At 43.3% G+C, this 18,849-nt stretch overlaps 1 protein-coding gene across 1 annotated transcript in view; it reads right to left on the bottom strand.

The window, feature by feature from the left end:
- Positions 1-18,849, bottom strand: part of bsna (bassoon presynaptic cytomatrix protein a) — a 118,161-nt gene that overhangs the window by 66,246 nt on the left and 33,066 nt on the right. Inside the window, exon 3 of the mRNA XM_060882083.1 lies at positions 6,463-7,626. Within this exon, the coding sequence (XP_060738066.1) occupies positions 6,463-7,626 (1,164 nt within the window). The remainder of the gene's footprint in view (positions 1-6,462; positions 7,627-18,849) is intronic.

Below are 18,849 nucleotides of genomic sequence, written 5' to 3'. Positions count from 1 at the left end.
ACACGGCGAGAGTTCAGAAACTGCTTCTTTGTTTTCACAGATAGGTGGATCAGTGACAGAGTTCCAGATGCCACCATTCAGCTAGATGGGCTCACCTCATTTCATGCCGACAGAAAGGCAGCTCTGTGTTGTAAGGCTCGTGTTGGTGGTGTGTGTGTTTACAACAACACGAAATAGTGTAAGAACACTGCACTTGTTTCTAGATACTGCTCATTGTTAGTGGAATTTGTGATGCAGGCCATTTTATTTACCACAAGAAATCACTACGGTTTTCATTGTCGGAGTATACATTTCCCCCAGCGCTAATGCCAAAGAGGTTTTATGTGAACTGCATGGGGCTATTACTGATCTGACTGGAACATCTTCAGGGAGGCTGCAACCAACGGCGATTCCGTCAACCTGGAGGAGTACATGACATTAGTGACCAGCTACATCGGCATTCCACTCAGATCCATTATAATGAAGTGCTTTCAGAGGCTAATCATGAGGCATATCAAGACTTGATTACCACCCTCACTGAGCCCACTGCAGTTTTCATATCGTCCAAACCACTCCACGGATGATGCCATTGCCACAACCCTTCATTTAACCCTCACCCACCTGGACAACAAAGACATCTACATACGAATGCTGTTCATAGTCTTCAGGTCAACATAATCATCCTTCAGCACCTGATTGAGAAGCTGAGCCTGCTGGGACTGTATACCTCCCTCTCCATTTGGATCCTGGACTTCCTGACTGGGAGACCTTAATCAGACCAGATCAGGAACAGCATCTCCAGCACCACCACACTAAGCACTAGAGACCGTTAGGGCTGTGTGCTCAGTCCAATGCTGTTCACCTTGCTGACTCACAACTGTGCAAAAATGCACAGCTCAAACTAAGTCATCAAGTTCGCCCATAGTGCTTCTCATCAGCAAGAAGGACAAGCATACAAAGAAGAGGTGTAACTGCTAAAAGCCTGGTGTAGAGTCAACAATCTGTGTCTGAAGGTTGATAAAACTAAACAGATGGTTATTGACTTCAGGAGTGACCATTCTCTGCTGAACATCGAAGGATCAAAAAAATAACAAAACTAAAAAATAAATAAAAATTAAATTTACCTCTGCCGGGGTAAATTTTCTGGAAAAGAAAGCACAGAGGAACAGCTTCCCTTGGTTGCCATGCTGCTGGAACAGTAGAGTCTTTATACCACAGCAGAAGGCATCGACTACTACCATGAAAGGGAGGTCAAGGTCGGGATGGTGTATTATGGGTTAAGTGGTTAAGCTTCCTTTTAGCTGCTCAAAGGCTAATGGACATTCTCATTATAATGCAGTTTCCTGGACTTTCCCCACAGGAGTATGATAAGGGGGCTTGCCCGGTACTGAAATTTTGAATAAACCTTCTATAGAAATTGCCAAAGCCGAGAAACGTTACTTGTATCCATTTGAACTCCCTGTGAGTAAATCACGTAGAAAGTTAGTGAAACTTGATGGAAATCACATTTCTCTGCTTTTGCATTTCTCTGCCAGAAGTTGGTGTTCCAGAAGCTGGGTTACCACCTTGTGCACATCGTCAATATGAATGAATGAATGGATCAAATCATCATCTACGTAAATGATGACATAATTGTTGAGCGCATCTTTGAAAATCTCATTGACAGACGATTGATAAATGACCAGTGGATTGGTCAGCCCATATGGCATAACAAGGTATTTGTAATAACCGTACGATGTTAGAAAAGCCATCTTCCATTCATCTCCCTCGTGGATGTGAATCTGGTTGTAACTTCTTATATTAAGCTTGGTGAATACTTTTGATACAGGTGCCTGAAGGTGATACGGTTATAGCAGTTAATCTTTCTTCTAAAAAAACAAACAAACAAAAAAAACACTGGTGAGGGCTTCCTTGATGTTGTCCTCCATTGCCTTCATTTCAGGAATCAAAAGGGTTAAATTCTGCCCTTGTGGGTTTAGACATTCAGATCAATTGTATAGTCTCATGGTTGGTGCAGGGGTAGCTTGGTGGCACATTCTTTGTTAAAAACTTCCTTTAGGTCTTCATATTCATTTGGTAAATGAATTTAGATGAACAGATGTCTGACAGCTGTGATGTTTATTTCACAGCAGTGAATGTCCAGGTTGTTATCTTTACAGGCCATCTCAGCTTGCAAATTCGGGTTGAGCCCCACCCTGATGATAGCTTTTAGCCCTGATATCATTCCAAACACAAATATCGTTCCAAGCTGCTAGAATTCAAGAAGCAAGAATTACTGCTGGTTCTGTGCCCTGATGTAGCTCAAGGAGTTGCACTGAAATGTCCTTTCCTCCTGTGGGTTGCACAAACAAGGCATGGATAAATTGTGCAAAATAACTGAATGACCTGCAGAGCTGAATGTCATAATTCCAATTCCAATCAGCCAAAGCCCATTGCAAGTTTTTTTAGTCTTCAGCAACATGACAATTTCATACTTAGTGTTCTCTAGCTGATAAGCTGGTTTTGGGCCTACAGTAGCTGCCAGTAGGCTGTGAAGAGCTTGTAGCAAGTGAGCATTCATGTTTTGAAGTGATGTAAGCTGTTACTGATAAGCCACCATAGTCTGTCTCTGATGGGCGATGATAGTCTGGAGCTGTGAAATCTCTGTTGGATTAATTTCTCGTAAAGTATTCTGTAATGACGTCACTGATGGATTTGAATTCATTTATAAATTTTAATGGCAAAAAGCCAAAAAACAAACAATACAAATCGGCAATCAAAAATCAGGGTGAAAGAAACTGTAAGACATCAAGACAGTCCACAAGCCAATACATCCAAAAAATCACAAATCCAAAAAAAATCGCAAACCAGAAACACAAACACATGGTCAAAACACAAACAGACAATGGCAATGGAAAGTACAAAGAATGGCTTGGTATGTAGATATAACTAAGTATACTTCGCATATGTGTGTGATGAGAGCATTGATTAAATATCCTTGAACCAGTAAGTGGAAAACATGATCCAGAAGTGTTTATACTCTGGTGAGGGTTCCCTCTTGTGGCTAGAAAGAGAAGCTGCAGACATTCATCATTCTCAATGGGAATAGTCAGTGTGTACTTAAATTCATCATTTAGTGTTATTTTTATTTAGCTATTTATGGTCAATAAACAGTTTTTGTTTAAAAAATATTTTCTAAGCATGAGAGGACTGTAGTCTTTGAAAAAGACAATGTTGACCATGTGGAAGTGACCTACATGCTCATGTTCTTTTAACTGTTGCATTATTTGTGTTGTCAGTGATTTGTTGCATATTGGAATACCATTATGGACAGATAAACTTGTAAGCTGCCAAAAAAGAAATACTATGTAATTTTGTTTACCTGACATTAAAACATATGTTCACAGGTCATTAGCTAATTTAATTATTTCATTCAGTTCAATCTGATTCTTTTATAATCTGATTCAGAATGTTGAATGTCAGATGGTGATGTGTAGGATGTCTCTGGTGGTCAGGAAGAAGAGGAGAAGAAAGCTAGAAAAGAAGACCATGTGGTTGAAGAATGCTGTGATTAATTCAGACAGGATTTAGATTGTCAGGAACAGCTTCCAAATGACTGGAATACTACAGCAGAAATGATCAAGAAGACAGGTAGGAGGGAGCTAGGTGTGTCATCTGGAAGGAGAAAAGAAGATAAGGAAACGGTGGTACAGGAAAGCATTCAGAGGAGGAGGCTAATTAAAAAGAAGTGGTATGTAAAAAGGCAGAAGAAAGTAGACAGGATTACAAGGAATCGCAGTGCAGAGTGAAGAGGGATGTAGCAGAGGCCAAACAGAAGGCATATGATGAGTTGTATGCCAGGTTAGACATGAGGGAAGGTGAGAAGGACTTGTACAGTTTAGCAAGGCAGAGAGATAGAGATGGGAAGGATGTACAACAGATAAGGGTGATTAAAGATAGAGATGGAAAGGTGCTAACAGATGAGGAGAGTGTGTAGAGAAGATCGACTGAGTATTTTGAGGAGTTGATGAATGAGGAAAATGAGAGGGAAAGAAGGGGGAGAGGTGAATATTGAAGATTGAAAAGGATAAGGTGAGAAAGACTCTGAGGTGAATCAAGAGTGAAAAGTCTGTTAGTCCAGATGATATCCCTGTGGAGGTGTGGAAGTGTCTAGGAGAGACAGCAGTGGAGTTTCTATCTAGATTGTTTAATAGGATTTTGGAGAGTGAGAAGATGCCTGAGGAATTGAAAAGTGTTCTAGTGCCGATCTTTAAGTACGAGGGTGAAGTGCATACTGTAGTTGTAGCAACTACAGAGGTATAAATTTGATGTCACACAATGAAGCTATGGGAAAGAGTAGTGGAAGCTTGGCTAAGAAAGGAAGTGGATATTTGTGAGCAGCAGTATGGCTTCATGCCCAGAAAGAGCACTAGTCATGCAATTTTTGATCTGAAAATGTTAATGGAGAAGTAGAGAAATGGTCAGAAGGAGCTGCACTGTGAATTTGAAGAAAGCATATGACAGGGTGCCAAGAAAGTAGCTTTGGTATTTTATGAGGATGTCAGGAAAAGTATGTAAGAGTATTCAGTATATGTATGAGAGGACCATGACAGCAGTGAGATGTGCTGTAGGTCAGACAGAGGAGTTCAAAGTGGAAGTGGAGATACATCAAGGATCGGATTTGAGTCCATTTTTGTTTGCTATGGGGATGGACAGGTTGTCAGATGAAATGAGACCACAGCTGATTCAATGGGATGAGCAGGTGATTTTGTGACCCTCAGATTCCTGTTCTTTGCCTGTAGGCATGGTTCTGCTGTTTTTGCTCATCCGATTCAAGTTTCAATGTTTTGTGTGAGAAATTTCATCTTTTACCTTGGCAATTACCAAAAGCATACATCCAGATAAACAAAAGAATGGCTTAAACAAAAGAAGATCAATGTTTTTGAATGACATAACTAGAGCCCTGACTTAAATTTAACTAAATCTGTGTGATGACCTGAATAATGCTTTGCGCAAGAGATGCCTTTTGCAATTTCATTGATCTAGAATGTTTTTGGAAGAAAGAGTGGGAAAATAGTGCCAAGATGTGCCAGCCTGATTGATCCAAAAAATAAAGATTTTTGTTAATTTCTTCTTATTACCTTTTGCAAGATCTTTATATTTCCTGCCTTTTTGTTGCTGTTTTTATTGTGTATTCAATTGTTTAAATCTCTTTGCTTTGATTACACTACATCTGAAATATTGGCATAATATCTATTCACAGGAACACAGTTTTTGTCAGCAAAGTTTGTCAAAATTGTCAGTGAACATTTTTACCCAGATAACTCTATAGAAAATGGCAGTAAAATGTACATTCAACACAATCAGTGAGAGAGTTTGTCTGGATATTACTGATTTATTCTTAAACGCAGCTCTTGATAATGTATTAATTTAAACCCAACACCTTTCCTTTTCTGTTTCGCTATGTCTGGAAATGAACACTAAAATAGAGCCCCACATTTTTCATATGCTTGCTGCTCATTCCACCACACTGTGAAACCTGAGAAGAAATGATCTTTAGCTATGGACTGTGGGTAAGTAGAAGGAGTAGTAAACGATAATGAAAGTAAATCCATCATCACCAGTATAAATAAGACTACATTCTACATGCTACATACTCTACTGAGAATTTATTATAGAAGCTGTAGAAGGTATTCACGGGGTGTGTATATGCATGATTCCATATTTCTAGTGTCATTTCCAAGTTTCTGGTGGCATGAAATTATTTTTATCATATGCAAATTGAAATATAAAACAGGGTTCATGGTGAGAAATGTATTGAAGATATAATTTCTGCAGTTTTCTCAAACATGTAAGGTATTATTTCACCCATCAACAATTAAAATAAGCTCCAATTACAATAAGAGCTGCCCCCTTAAACTCAGATATTCCTATTGTTCAATAACTTTGAATAACATCATTGTCTAATGAATACTGTCTAATAAAGTCAAGATTATTTAAATGATTATTGTCAGTTTGTAAGTCCATTGACAAATTTTAACAACACTGCCTTTTATTTAAACCAATGGAGAAACTGTAAAGGTAATTGCCCACAATAAATGTTATGTTGCCATTTATTGTACACGAAGAAACAAAGAGAATATTCAAATAAGACTAAAAAGCTGGTCCTAAATCTGCTAATGGTCAGACCCCAGCATAAACTCCATCTGGTCCAAATGGTCCATCATCTTCTCATATTTATTTATTTAAACAATAATGTCATAATGTGGTCAGTTGAACAACAGATTGGCCTAATAATGTTTGTGTCTATATATTTAAAGACATATATTACACATTACACATAAGGGAGCAAATATAATAAACATGAATTTGTAAAAAAAAAGTGAACAAAAAAAGATTTTACTTGTGAGACCATAAGAGATTAAGACCAGCAAATCCCTTGTTAAGGCTGGCTGTATATGTGGTGCCATTTTGAGTGTATTTGAATATGTGTTGTACACTTACCTCCACAAGGTGAGGTGTTGGATTGAAGCCACACATATTGCAGACCTGCGTGTGACATTGGGTGCAGGAGTTGTAGTTGGGCGGCTCATTGGATCCTATATTAATTTCCGTCTTACACAAGGGGCAGCTAACTTTGGACTTCTGCACCTGCTTCAATGGAGATTGCTGCTGCTGAGCTTTCTGATGATGTGCTGGTGATTGCTGCTGTGGTGGTACCATTTGATGATGTCCTGTGGACTGCTGCTGCGCTGACTTTAGATGGTGAGGTGGCAACTGTGATGGCTTTTGATGATGTGAGGCCACTGACTGTTGCTGTTGGTGAGGCTGTTTTTGCTGTTTTTGTGAGGGGACTTGTGGACCCTGGGGAAATGCAGTTACCCCTGTTCCTTGTTTGTCTGAGCCAAGAGCTCCAGTCATCGATTTAGAATTAGCATCGCTGAAGATCACTTTAGTACCTTGGGTGCCCTGTTGTCGGGCAGGAGAGGGTTGTGCTGAGGCTCCTCCTCCAGGGAGGGGATCAACTGAGATTAGTGTGCTTGCTTGATTCAGCAACGATGCCCCAAACCCAAATAGCTTTGTCAAGCCGTCCTGGGGAGGGGACTCATGTACTGAGGCTGGACGGCGAGCCGGGGAACTTCCAGCACTTCGGATACGCTCTGATCGGCCAACATGGTGAACCGGAGATGCACGACCAAGGTCTGGCTGTGATGGTGCTTTAGCCAGGCCTGGCAATGGCACAGCACCAGGGTGAGGGATGCGTGAACTAGTCTGTGGTGCACCTGGACCTCTCTGCTTAAACTCAACATTCTGATCCTGGGACCCTGTCTGGGCTCCTTGATGTAGAATTTGAGAAGAACCAGATTGGGATGAAAGACCTGTTTTTTGACATTCTTTCTGGTAAGGACCAGTAGTTTCACTTTCTTTCTGAGAACCTAGTGAAGCCTGGTTTTGAGCCTGTGGTTGGATTTTGGAATTAAGCTGCGTTTGGGGTCGAGTCTGCAATTTTGGCTGAGCTGAAGGCTGGGAATGAAGGGGTATAACAGGGTCTGATTTAGGTTGTTGGGGGGAAGAGTGAATCTGCTGCTGACTTTTGGAACGGGGTGTGGTCATATCCATTCCCAGGGCTCTCTGCATCTGACAGTTTAGACACAGCCACTCTTGGACCTGTGTGAACACATAAATAAACATACACAAATTATGTGCATACAGAATACACTAGTTTAAGTTTACATACAATATGCTAAACATAAATATTTGTTTAAAAAACACCACTATAAGCCCTGTCTCAGTTACGAAGAAATGACATTAAACAAAAAAAACTTTCTTCTGTCACACAAAAAAAAATCTCTGGCTATTATCTCTGGATCAAAGCAGACGGGATATTAGGTTATATGTTGCTGCCTCCCAAAAGAAAGTAAGTGTGTGTGTGTGTGTGTGTGTGTGTGTGTGTGTGTGTGTTCAAGCAAAAGAGAAAAAGAGAGTAGGTGTGAGACAGAAGGAGAGAAGGGGAAGAGCTGGAAATGACAGAAACTTTTGTCAGCAAATTACAAGACAATCTTTTCAACATTTATCTAATCAACTCCTTTTTACAGTATATTGGTTATCTCTCATACTCACTTTAACAACTTTGCCTCTTTTTATACCCATGATTAAAAGTGTTTCCATTATTGTGCCAGCATGTACAGTGCATTACAACAGAACTCAGCTATAAGCAATAGATGTAATCTATAATATACACCTGATATTTATACTTCTGAATACTTTAAATCAATTTGTACATATTACAGTTTTTTTCCCAAACATACTGATTATTGCAACTACTATTTGAAGTATTCAGTGTTCTTGCCATCATTTTATAACAATTTTTTAATAATGACCTTCAGGTGTGTCATTTCAAATGGTATCTGTACATAAAACAGCAAGTACTGTTCACGTTTATTAAGATCTGAAAACTAGGGTGGAATGAATTTAGTTTAGTTTCAGAGGATGTGGAACTGGAGAAGATTCTGAAATAAGAAAAATGTGTCCACTTGGTGTCATGTTCTGGTGTATTTTTTTTGTTTATGTTGCCGTGTAGGGAACACTTTGTAACTCAATGTAACTCCAAGTCAATCACATTTCTGTGAAATCTGCCCACTTAGAAAGCACTGATTGACAACCAATTTTACATGCTGTTGTGCAAATGGAATAGACAACAGGTGGAAATTATAGGCAATTAGCAAGACACCCCCAATAAAGGAATGGTTCTGCAGGTGGTGACCACAGAGCACTTCTCAGTTCCTGTGCTTTCTGGCTGAAGTTTTGGTCATTTTTGAATGCTGGCGGTGCTTTAACTCTAGTGGTAGCATGAGACGGAGACTACAACCCACACAAGTGGCTCATCTAGTGCAGCTCATCCAGGATGGCACATCAATGCGAACTGTGGCAAGAAGGTTTGCTGACACACACACAAACACTCAACTCATATTGTCCTATTGTTCCATGCCTGTCTTTTTCATTTTCACTCATACATACACACTGATTTACAGGAAGATAGAGAGGTGCCAGATATTTTAATCCCATGAACACTTTTTAAAATAGTTTTTGTTTCACACGTCCTTCATATAACACAGTAAAATTTCGCACAAAGAAAGCCAACAGTGATGAAACACAAGTAGCAGAATTTTAATTAGCAATTATAAATCTAGATTAATCTTCTGTGATTGTGGAACCCACACTGCCACCCACAAGCAGGATAAAACCACTCATCAGATGATTACCACCCAGGTGCTGAAAAACAGTGCCCCTTCAGCACCTGTTATGGAAAGCAGGAGTGCACATGGCTGCAAGACAGGGTGGCAGAAGCACTCAAAGCTCACCCTCCGTAAGAAGCAAAGAGAGTATCAAGGGGGTACACAGAAACATGCTTCTCTTTGCTTTCCAAAACCTTGTGAGGTCAGTAAGAATGAAGCTCCCTGGGTCCTTCCAAGTAGCTGCTCAGCCCTGCTTGGAAGCAACCACCACAGAGCACACTGCCCCTCACCTTGGAACCTTTATTATAGATTTATTATATAACAGAAAGCCTTTTTCTACTACCCCCACCTACTGTATGTCTGTGTTTAGCCTGTCACAAGAGTTTTTCACTTCTTCTTCTTTGTCACCTTCTTATCCTTATTCTTCTACATTCGGCTTTTCCCATTGGGGTTGGCACAGTGAATCCACAGTTTCCAAGTAACTCTATCACAAGAGTTATTTACTACATACTCTTAAATGGTACTTTAGATAGTATGTCCAGTACCACTAACTAATTAGTGTCATTTTATTAATCATTAAAAAGAATCTGATCAGATACTGTTTTCCTGACATATAGTCCTATCCAAAAGTATTGGACTGACATGTTCATTTCATTTGTATTTAGACTCACAGAGTTTGGATGCAAGGGCAAGGTGTTACAAAGCTTACAAATGGTAAGCAAAAAGGTAGGGACACACAAAAATGGGGGAATGCCAAAAGTAATGCAAACAGTCACAAAAATAGGAACAGTCATAATATTGAGATATGCAAAAGTATCAAAACAAACAAAATGAGAGTTCAAATCAGGTTACAAAAAACAGAGGCTTAGACCACTGGCCTGAGTGGTGGGTGTAGGCCTTAAGCAACTGAACTGGGCATAGTATGTGCAGTCTTTCTTATTCCAAAGACTCACAAGGAAAAAGGAAAAAGTCATGCTGGATCAGCGTTTACTGAGGGCACTTCCAGGGTGGAACCTGGTCTTGCGTGCAGAATAGCTTTAAAACAACCCAGAGCAAAATCCAGGTGGGTGAAGGTAAATAATATGCCTGAAAATCTCCTACTCTTTTTAGAGGAAACTAGGACTAACAGAAGAACTACTTTATTTTGTTTTCAGAAACCTCTCTGAGATTGAATCCAATGTGTTTAAAGGGCCTCATAGGGACAACTAATAAAATTGTCATAAGCAAAAAGAATACTTGATAACAAATATGGAGATGGTTGTTGCTTCAGCCATTTTTGCAACAATCAAGGTTCAATATGCTGTGCATTTTGAGATGCTTTTCTGCTTGCTTCAGATGAGTGATTAACTAAGTTACTGTAACCTTTTGGTCAGCTCATATCTGTCTGACTATCTTCTGTTGACCTCTTTCATCAACACAGTTTCTGTCTTCAGTGTTTTTTCCTTTTTTCCACATGCCAGATCTAGAGATTCTTGTACATGAAAATCTGTTCTAGAAATTCTTTTACATCTAAATGAGGTGACATTTTTTGTGATTGATGGTGATTGATGATGTGAAAATTGCTCGTAGCTACTGGTCCACATCTGCATGATTTTATGAATAGCACTATTGTGACTACAATTAGCTGATTAGATAACTAGTAGGTGTATAGGCGTTTTCTAACAAAGCTGTGAAGGAATTTTGGTCCACACATCTTTGCAGAATTGTTGTAATTCAGCGACATTGGAGGGTTCCCTTTCGAGAGAACTCGGTGCTGAAATGGAGCAAGAGGCGGGTTTTTCCCTTTCTCTTTCCCTCTCCCCTAACTCCGTTTGCTCGGTTTCGGTTTCGGGAGCTTGCGCTGCGATTTCTCCCAACCATGAAGTGAGCATGCTGCTTTCTGCATCAGGCTCTGAGGAGCTCGATGTGGGCGGGGAGGGGCTTCCCCCCCTCTGAACAGCTGACACAATCAGCGGTGTTCGAGGAGCTTCTCGAGGCGGTGACACGTGTGTGTATGTGTGTAGGCTAAAATTAGATTGGCCTGAAGAGGAAGTAAGTGTCTGTTATACTGTAAGCTAGACGACCTCTTTCTGACTTCAGGCCATAGGCCACCTTCACGTGGGCAGCTGCCGTTTTTCCCAGACCTCCATGCCGAGGTGTCAAGGTTTTGGAGAAATCCATTTTCAGCGCGTATTTTTCTCCTGCCATGTCTGACTATTATAGCCATGTCAGCCATTATAGAGCTTGAAAGCCGTATATTATCGTATATCTGTATATTATAGATTATGGGGTCAAAGCCTGTTGAAGCCTCTCTCACCTACATCGCCTCCATGGAGGAAACCTGCCTTCCATCCAAGCCTTGTAGGACTACTTCAGACCTTGTGGGTAAGGCCTACACAGCAGCAGGCCAAGCAGGTGCAGCCGTGCACAACATGGCAGTTTTGCAGGCCTACCAGGCTGACCTGCTGACAGAGCTCGACAGTGGCCAGGGTTGGGACCTCAGGTGGTATCTGAGCTCTACCAAGCCACTGACGTTGCGCTCTGTGCCACAAAGCAGACGGCCCGCTCCATAGGCTGTGCAATGGATGCGCTGGTTGTCAGGGAGAGGCACCTGTGGCTCAATTTAACTAATATTAAAGATAAGGATAGGTCCTCTCTCCTGGATGCCCTGGTGTCACCTAAGGGCTTGTTCGGCGATGCAGTGAGTACTGTCATCGACAGGCACCATCAGGTAAAATGCCAGTCGGCTGCTTTCAGGCTCCCCTACTGCCTGCACCGCCGCCTCCAGCGTTTCAGGGAGCAGTAGGGTCTGTGCTTGCTCCTCTTCCTTGTACTGATCTCCCTGGGTTGGCACCTGCCAGTTTCAGGTCACCCGGGAGGTCTGCGAGAGGTTGACACCACTATCAGACAGCCAGGCAGCGGAGAAACCTCTGCCAGGTGTGTCTCAGTGGGTCCTGGATACCGTAGAAAAAGGCTACAGGATCCAGTTCTCCTCCCGTCCTCCACGTGTTAGGACTCATCCCGGACTTTGGCCACGTGCATTTGCTTATGTTCTTCGTCACGTGTCTGCTCCGCCCCTTGTCTCTTCCTGCCCGCTTCCACACACCTGTTTCCCGTTGTAATTACCTTGTCTATTTAACTGTGACGCGTTGCCTTGTGCAGCGTGGCATCTACTGTGGTTTTGTCCTGTCTCTAGTCCGTGTCATGTTTCGTGTTTTATGTTATTAAACCCTGTTTATTTTTGCTATCCTGCGTTTGGGTCCGCTCTGTCCCGTGTTCATTACACCACGCTTACAGGGTGTGCTGCCCACGATTGTTGGCAGACACCAGGCGGTGTTCATCCAAGAGGAACCTCTCTCAATCCTGAGGAAAGGGGCCATAGAGTATGTACACCTCCCAGAGCGGAACTCTGGCTTTTACAGCCGATATTTTGTTGTCCCCAAGAAGGACGGGGGCTGAGTCCGATTTTGGACATGCGGGTTCTGGGGACTCATTTATAAAGCGTGCATACGCACAAAACGGGGCTGGAAACATACGTACGCCAGTTCCCACGCAAAGGTTCTGATCTATAAAAAACAAACTTGACGGGAGAATGTGCGCACCTTTAAGCAAACTTTGAGACGTGCATACGCACATTCTGGAGACAAATGGAATTGGCGACACAGATGGTGAGGTCGTGAATTGAAGTTAGATTGTAGAAAATAAATGTGGGAAGAACGATTATAAGAATTAATAAATTGATTTTCACTCCATTTCATACGTTATATCCACATTATCATGAAGATTAAATCCAACAGTGTTATTTGTGCCGACTGTTTTAGGCTATATACATCTAGTTAAATCCAAACGTAATTCAAAATGTATAAAAAAAAAAAAATAATAATCAGCGCTGCCTTACAGTCACATTGTCCACAACAGGAGCGCAGGAGGAGATGGCGCGACTACATGTGATACAGAATAGCATGAAATAACCTTTTATTAGAGAACTGCAGAACACAGTGTAAAAACGAAATATTTTCCTTAATGTACATATATCATAAAATGTCAAAGTCATTAAGCACAATCGCTACTCATCATCGGTCCTAACTATTACAGTGTTCATTACAAAACTGTCATGAAGAAGCATTTGTTCACTATAACATTCATTCATTCATTCATTTTCTACCGCTTTATCCGAACTTCTCGGGTCACGGGGAGCCTGTGCCAGGCGTCTTTGGGCATCAAGGCTCACTATAACATTTTCGTCTTAAATTTTCGCCCACAAATTAATTCTGTGATTTTGTCAAGGTGTTAACGATCAGTCTAATTGCTAGAAACATATAAATCCTCCGGTGACCCAGGTATGTAATGCTTCATGATGGCACTGCTATCACTGTTGGAGGATTACGCCAATGGCAGAATAAGGAGAGAACGAGTTTTCAGGGACCATGATGATTTCCTGGCCCATGATGATGACTGGCTAATAAGCCGATTTAGATGTATTTAAGTCCTCACCACTCTGGGGTTCTTGGCAACCGGCTGTTTCCAGCGGGAATTGGCAGACAGGTAAATTATTTCGTATAAAAAAACATATCACAGCCGTCCCTGAGTGCCATAATATCTGTCGTTTTGAATGGTATACTTAATATGGGTAGTCGATACACCAGGTTCCCCTACACTGTGCGAGAACAGGCCGAAATTAAAATGCAATTTGCTGCAATGTCTGGTTTCCCAAATGTAATCGGTGCAATTGACTGCACTCATGTTGCTATAAGGACATCATCTGAAAATTAATTTGCTTATGTTAATAGAAAGCATGTGCATTCTATTAATGTGCAAATCATATGTGACTCCAACATGACCCTCACAAACATTGTGGCACGCTGGCCTGGTTCCTTTATCTTGACACATAGCAGTGTACGGAACAGACTAAATGCAGGCGCAGTACATGATGGCTGGCTTCTTGGTGAGTTTAACAATATTAAAAAGTAGAAACTAACAATTTTGTTTTTAATATAATTATAACAATGTTGCTTTTAATATAATTATAACCTGCAGGCGACAGTGGCTACCCCCTGAGACGCTGACTCCTCAACCCATTTTTAAACCCGCAGAGCGCAGAGGAAACTCATTATAACGAGGTCCACTCTCGTGCCCGCGCAGTGATTTGCATTGACTATTTATAGGTAAAAATGGGCGTGTACAGGGCGGGATATGAGGCTGGTTCACATACGCACATCTGCGGGTGATCTGTGATTTATAAAGGGAACATTGCTTAGAGGAGTGCGTACGCATGGTTTTATAAATCGGAATATTTTTTGGCGTACGCCATTTTTGGCTTTTGGGCGTACGTAAACTTTTAGTAGGGATCCTACGCACAGTTTTATAAATGAGACCCCTGAACTGTACTCTGAAGACTTACACGTTCAAGATGCTCACGCTCAAGGTTATTGTGTCCCAGATCAGGTCCAAAGACTGATTTGTGACGATCGACCTTAAGGACGCTTATTTTCACATTCTGCCAGAGCACAGGAAGTTCCTCAGGTTCACTTTTGGGGACGAAGTATTGTGTTCTTCCTTTTGTCCTAGCCCTTTTCACCACGCACGCTAACAAGGTGCATGGACGTTGCCCTGGCACCGTTGTGTCTCCGGGGCATCCACGTACTGAATTACCTGGGCGACTGGCTCATTCTGGCCCAGTCGAAGGCTATGGCAGCCAGTCATCGAGATGCTGTGCTTGCCCATATGAGGTCTCTAAGCCTCAGATTGAGCCAAGAAAAGAGTGTGCTTTCTTCTTTTCAGAGAACCACCTTTCTGGGGGTAGTTTGGGACTCCACCACGGTGCGGTCTCTCCCGCTCGGGTGGCTTCCATCTTGTCATCGGTGAAAGCTATTCGGCTAGGCCGAGGCCTCTCTGTCGCCTAGCACAGAGGGTGCTCGGCCTCATGTCGGAAGCAGCCAACATCATCCCTTTTGGGTCTGCTTCACATGAGGCCATTCCAGCTCTGGCTCAGGGGTGCAGGCTTTCATCCTCTCAGACATCCCTTCAGGGTTATAAGGGTTACACGCTGTTGGCTTCATACCCTTCTTATGTGGTAAGACCCCGGTTTCTGGCCTTGGGTCCCATTCTAGGGGCGTGTCACCATCGCATGACTCTTTCGACGGACGCCTTGCTTTCGGGTTGGGGAGCGGCCTAGGATGGCCGTCCTGCCCAGGGTCTATGGGAGGGCCCTTATCTCTTGTGGCACATAAACTGCCTGGAGATGAGGACTGTGTTTCTAACACTTTCTTCCACACCTCACGTGCTGCCATGTCTTAGTACGGACAGACAGCACTGCGGTGGTTCCCCATCATCAGGGCAGTCTGTGTTTGTGCCCCTGTTTCAGGTTGGCACAGCAGATTCTGCTCTGGGCAGAGACCAGGTTCCTTTTGCTGAGTGCAATTTTCATCCCAGGGCATGTAAATAGGGAGGCAGACTTCCTGTCGAGGCAGGTGCTGAGGCCCGGGGAGTGACGTCTCCACCCGCACGTGGTGGAGTGGATTTGGTATGGACGTGGCCGAGGCCTTTCTGCAGACCGCACCTTTCTTCCTGGGACCTCTCTGTGGTCCTAGAGGGGCTGCTGGTAGCCCCGATTTGAGCCCATGGAGTCAGCCCCTGAGAAGTTTCTGACCCTGAAGTTGGCTCTGCTCCTAGCCTTGGCCTCTCTCAAGAGAGTGGGGCATTTGCAGGCCTTGTCGATCGCCGCCGACCCCCCGCCTGCCTAGAACTTTTTCCCCTGGCATGTCCAAGGCTTTTCTGCACCCTGGGGCAGGATATGCCCTAGCCGTCCAGTCATACTGCGGGCCTACTGTCCCCTGCCCCATGAGTCGGTCGGAACAGGAGAGGCTGCATTTGCCCACTGAGGGCCTTGAGGACTTATGTCCACTAACTTAGCTTGTGGAGTAACTCCTCCGCCCCTTTTTGTCTGTCTTGGGGGCCCGGAATAAGGGTAATCCAGTTTCCAAGCAGCGCCTGGCGCACTGGGTAGTGAAGGCCATTAGCTCAGGTCTATGAGGTGCGCGGTCTTGCCTCGCCTCTCGGCATCAGGGCTCACTCTGCTAGGGGTATTGCCTCATCCAGTGCCTTGGCCAGGGGTGTTCCCTTTGGAGATGTTTGTGCTGCGGCAGGTTGGTCCTCTCCGCACACCTTTATCAGGTTTTATAACATGGACTTGGACCCCTCTCCAGGGTCCCAGGTGCTGCAGGGCCTTTGATGGTTTGTTCCCAGTCTGCTCATGCTCTCTCACAACCTCTGGCACAGCCATCGACCGGTGCGTGGCAATGTGGGTATTGGTGTTCCCATAGGGTCAGCACTGACGCAGCGTTGAGTTCCCTCGAAAGGGAACTACACCAGGTTATGTATGTAACCCAGGTCCCTGAGAAGGGAACGAGACACTGCATCGCTGGCCATGCCCCGCTCTCGCACTTCCTTCAGACAAATAGAAGCTGGAGTAGTGTGACGTACATGCCCTTATATGGACTTGCTGGCGCGTAATCACTCCGTCACGTGTTCTTCCCAAGCCATTAAAATGGCGTGTGTGCACACAGAGCCTCAGACACAACTTCCTCACAGAAGCGTTTCCATAGCGTAAGCACTGACACAGCGTCTCGTTCCCTTCACAGGGAACCGGGTTACATACGTAACCTGGTGTAGTTTTCAAGCATGAACCACCTTTTTAAGGTCATGCCACAGCATCTTAATAGGATTCAAACCAAGACTTTGACTAGGCCACTCCAAAGTCTTCCTTTTGTTTATCTTGAGCCATTCAGAGGTAGACTAGTATAAACAATGAACACACTGACAGCCATGTTGGGGTATGAGAAAACACAGGTTTATTGAAGATGGTTTAATCAAGATACAGGAAAAGGGGATCTGGTGGCAGTTGGAGAAGTGGGATTGAGGGAGAGCGGGACTGGAAGGTGGAAAGGGGCCGGTTAATGAAGAAGTATAGGGAGATACAGGGTTGACTCGTAGGCCATCATATGCCCCGCAGGCATAGCGGTAATTCCATGAGCGAAGGGGGGTGAGGGTACTGTGTGCAATGGCAGGAGGAGAGACAATTGGATCAGTTTGAGTAGTAGCATCACAATAGAAGGCCTGATGTGATTTGTAACAGGAGAAAGGGTGAAATTGATGGTATCAGTAGTGTAAAGACGATCCAAGTAGTAAGCTAACTCCCCAGACAGAGCAGATAGTTGGGAATGCCTGTAGTGGTGCAGAGGGACGTCAGGTGTCGCTGTAGTCGTCATCCCACCCGAGTAAGGATAAGGCCTGGGTGGCGAGGGCTGATGAGGCCTAGGGTTTCTGGAAGCCATGATGTCGGTTAGATAAGAAAAATATAGAAACATTGAGCAAGGCTTGGACCAGTCTGGGGTGTGACTAGAACAAAAGAAAAGTATGATATATATATCCATGTACGTTGCAAGCACTAAGATATAGTAGTGATAGCAGTAAGTAAGAAAATCATTACAATTTAATCAGCTAAGACTTTATTATCTGCATGCATGTATAATCTAATCAAGTAAGGAAACAGGCACTGAACATTCGAAAAATTATTTCTTACCTTATAGAATTGAGAGGAGAAAATGAAGAAAAATGATCCACATGAAACACAGGAGACGATACGTGGTTTGCGTGGTCTTACACACACACACAAGTCATGAGAGCAAAATGTGAAATTTTCAGGAAGTAACAGGCTTAAAATGAACCAATTTTTTATATTTAAATATGCTTTGGGTAAGAAATAAGGGGAAATTAAAAGACAGGAACTCCATAAAAGGAAAGATAAAAGGGGAGGGGTAGGATGTAAAAGTTAGAAATAACGGGAAATTGGCTAAGTTATGTAAATTAAGAAAAAGGAGGCGCCTAATAGCGCCTGAACATAAATAGAGAAAGCTTGACCGAGACTTTGTGCACTCGACTGCACCACGCTTGGATGTTGGACTATTTTGCTGATTTTGATGATGAAAAGGACTTTGACAACTTTGCTGTTTTCCTGCTGCAATAAAATCGGGACTTCATTGATCTTACTCAAGCTTGTGATGCCTATTTTCTTTACTTTGATTCTGACTTAGCTAGTGAGAAACACTTAGTGGCAATTGATATACCTCCAGATCCACCCAGCAGATGAGTCACCTCAGAGGGCAGCTCTGAGTTCCGACAATGCTGACCTGGCACTGCTACATCTCCAGGTTATCCATGTACTGAATTACCTGGACGATTGGCTCATTCTGGCCCAGTCGAAGGCTATAGCAGCCAGTTATCAAGATACTGTGCTTGCCCATATGAGGACTCTAAGCCTCAGGTTGAACCCAAAAAAAGTGTGTGCTTTCTCCCTCTCACCTTTCTGGGGGTAGCTTGGGACTCCACCATGTTGTGGGCATGTCTGTCCCCTGCTTGGGTTTCTTATATCTTGTCAGCAGTGAAAGCTTTATGGCTAAGGTGCTCAGCCTCTTCTCAGCAACAGCCAGTCTTCACATGAGACTCTTCCAGCTCTGGCTCAGGGGTGCAGGCTTTCATCCTCACAGACATCCCTCCAGGTTAATAAGGGTTACGCACCATGGGCTTCAAGCCCTTTTTATGTGGAAAAGACCCTGGCTCCTGGCCTTGGGTCCCACTCTGGGGGCATATCACTGTCGCAGGACTCTTTCGATAGATG

This window comes from Tachysurus vachellii, chromosome 11, assembly GCF_030014155.1.
Source record: "Tachysurus vachellii isolate PV-2020 chromosome 11, HZAU_Pvac_v1, whole genome shotgun sequence".
Lineage (NCBI taxonomy): Eukaryota > Metazoa > Chordata > Actinopteri > Siluriformes > Bagridae > Tachysurus > Tachysurus vachellii.
This window is presented reverse-complemented; position numbering and strand designations above follow the sequence as displayed.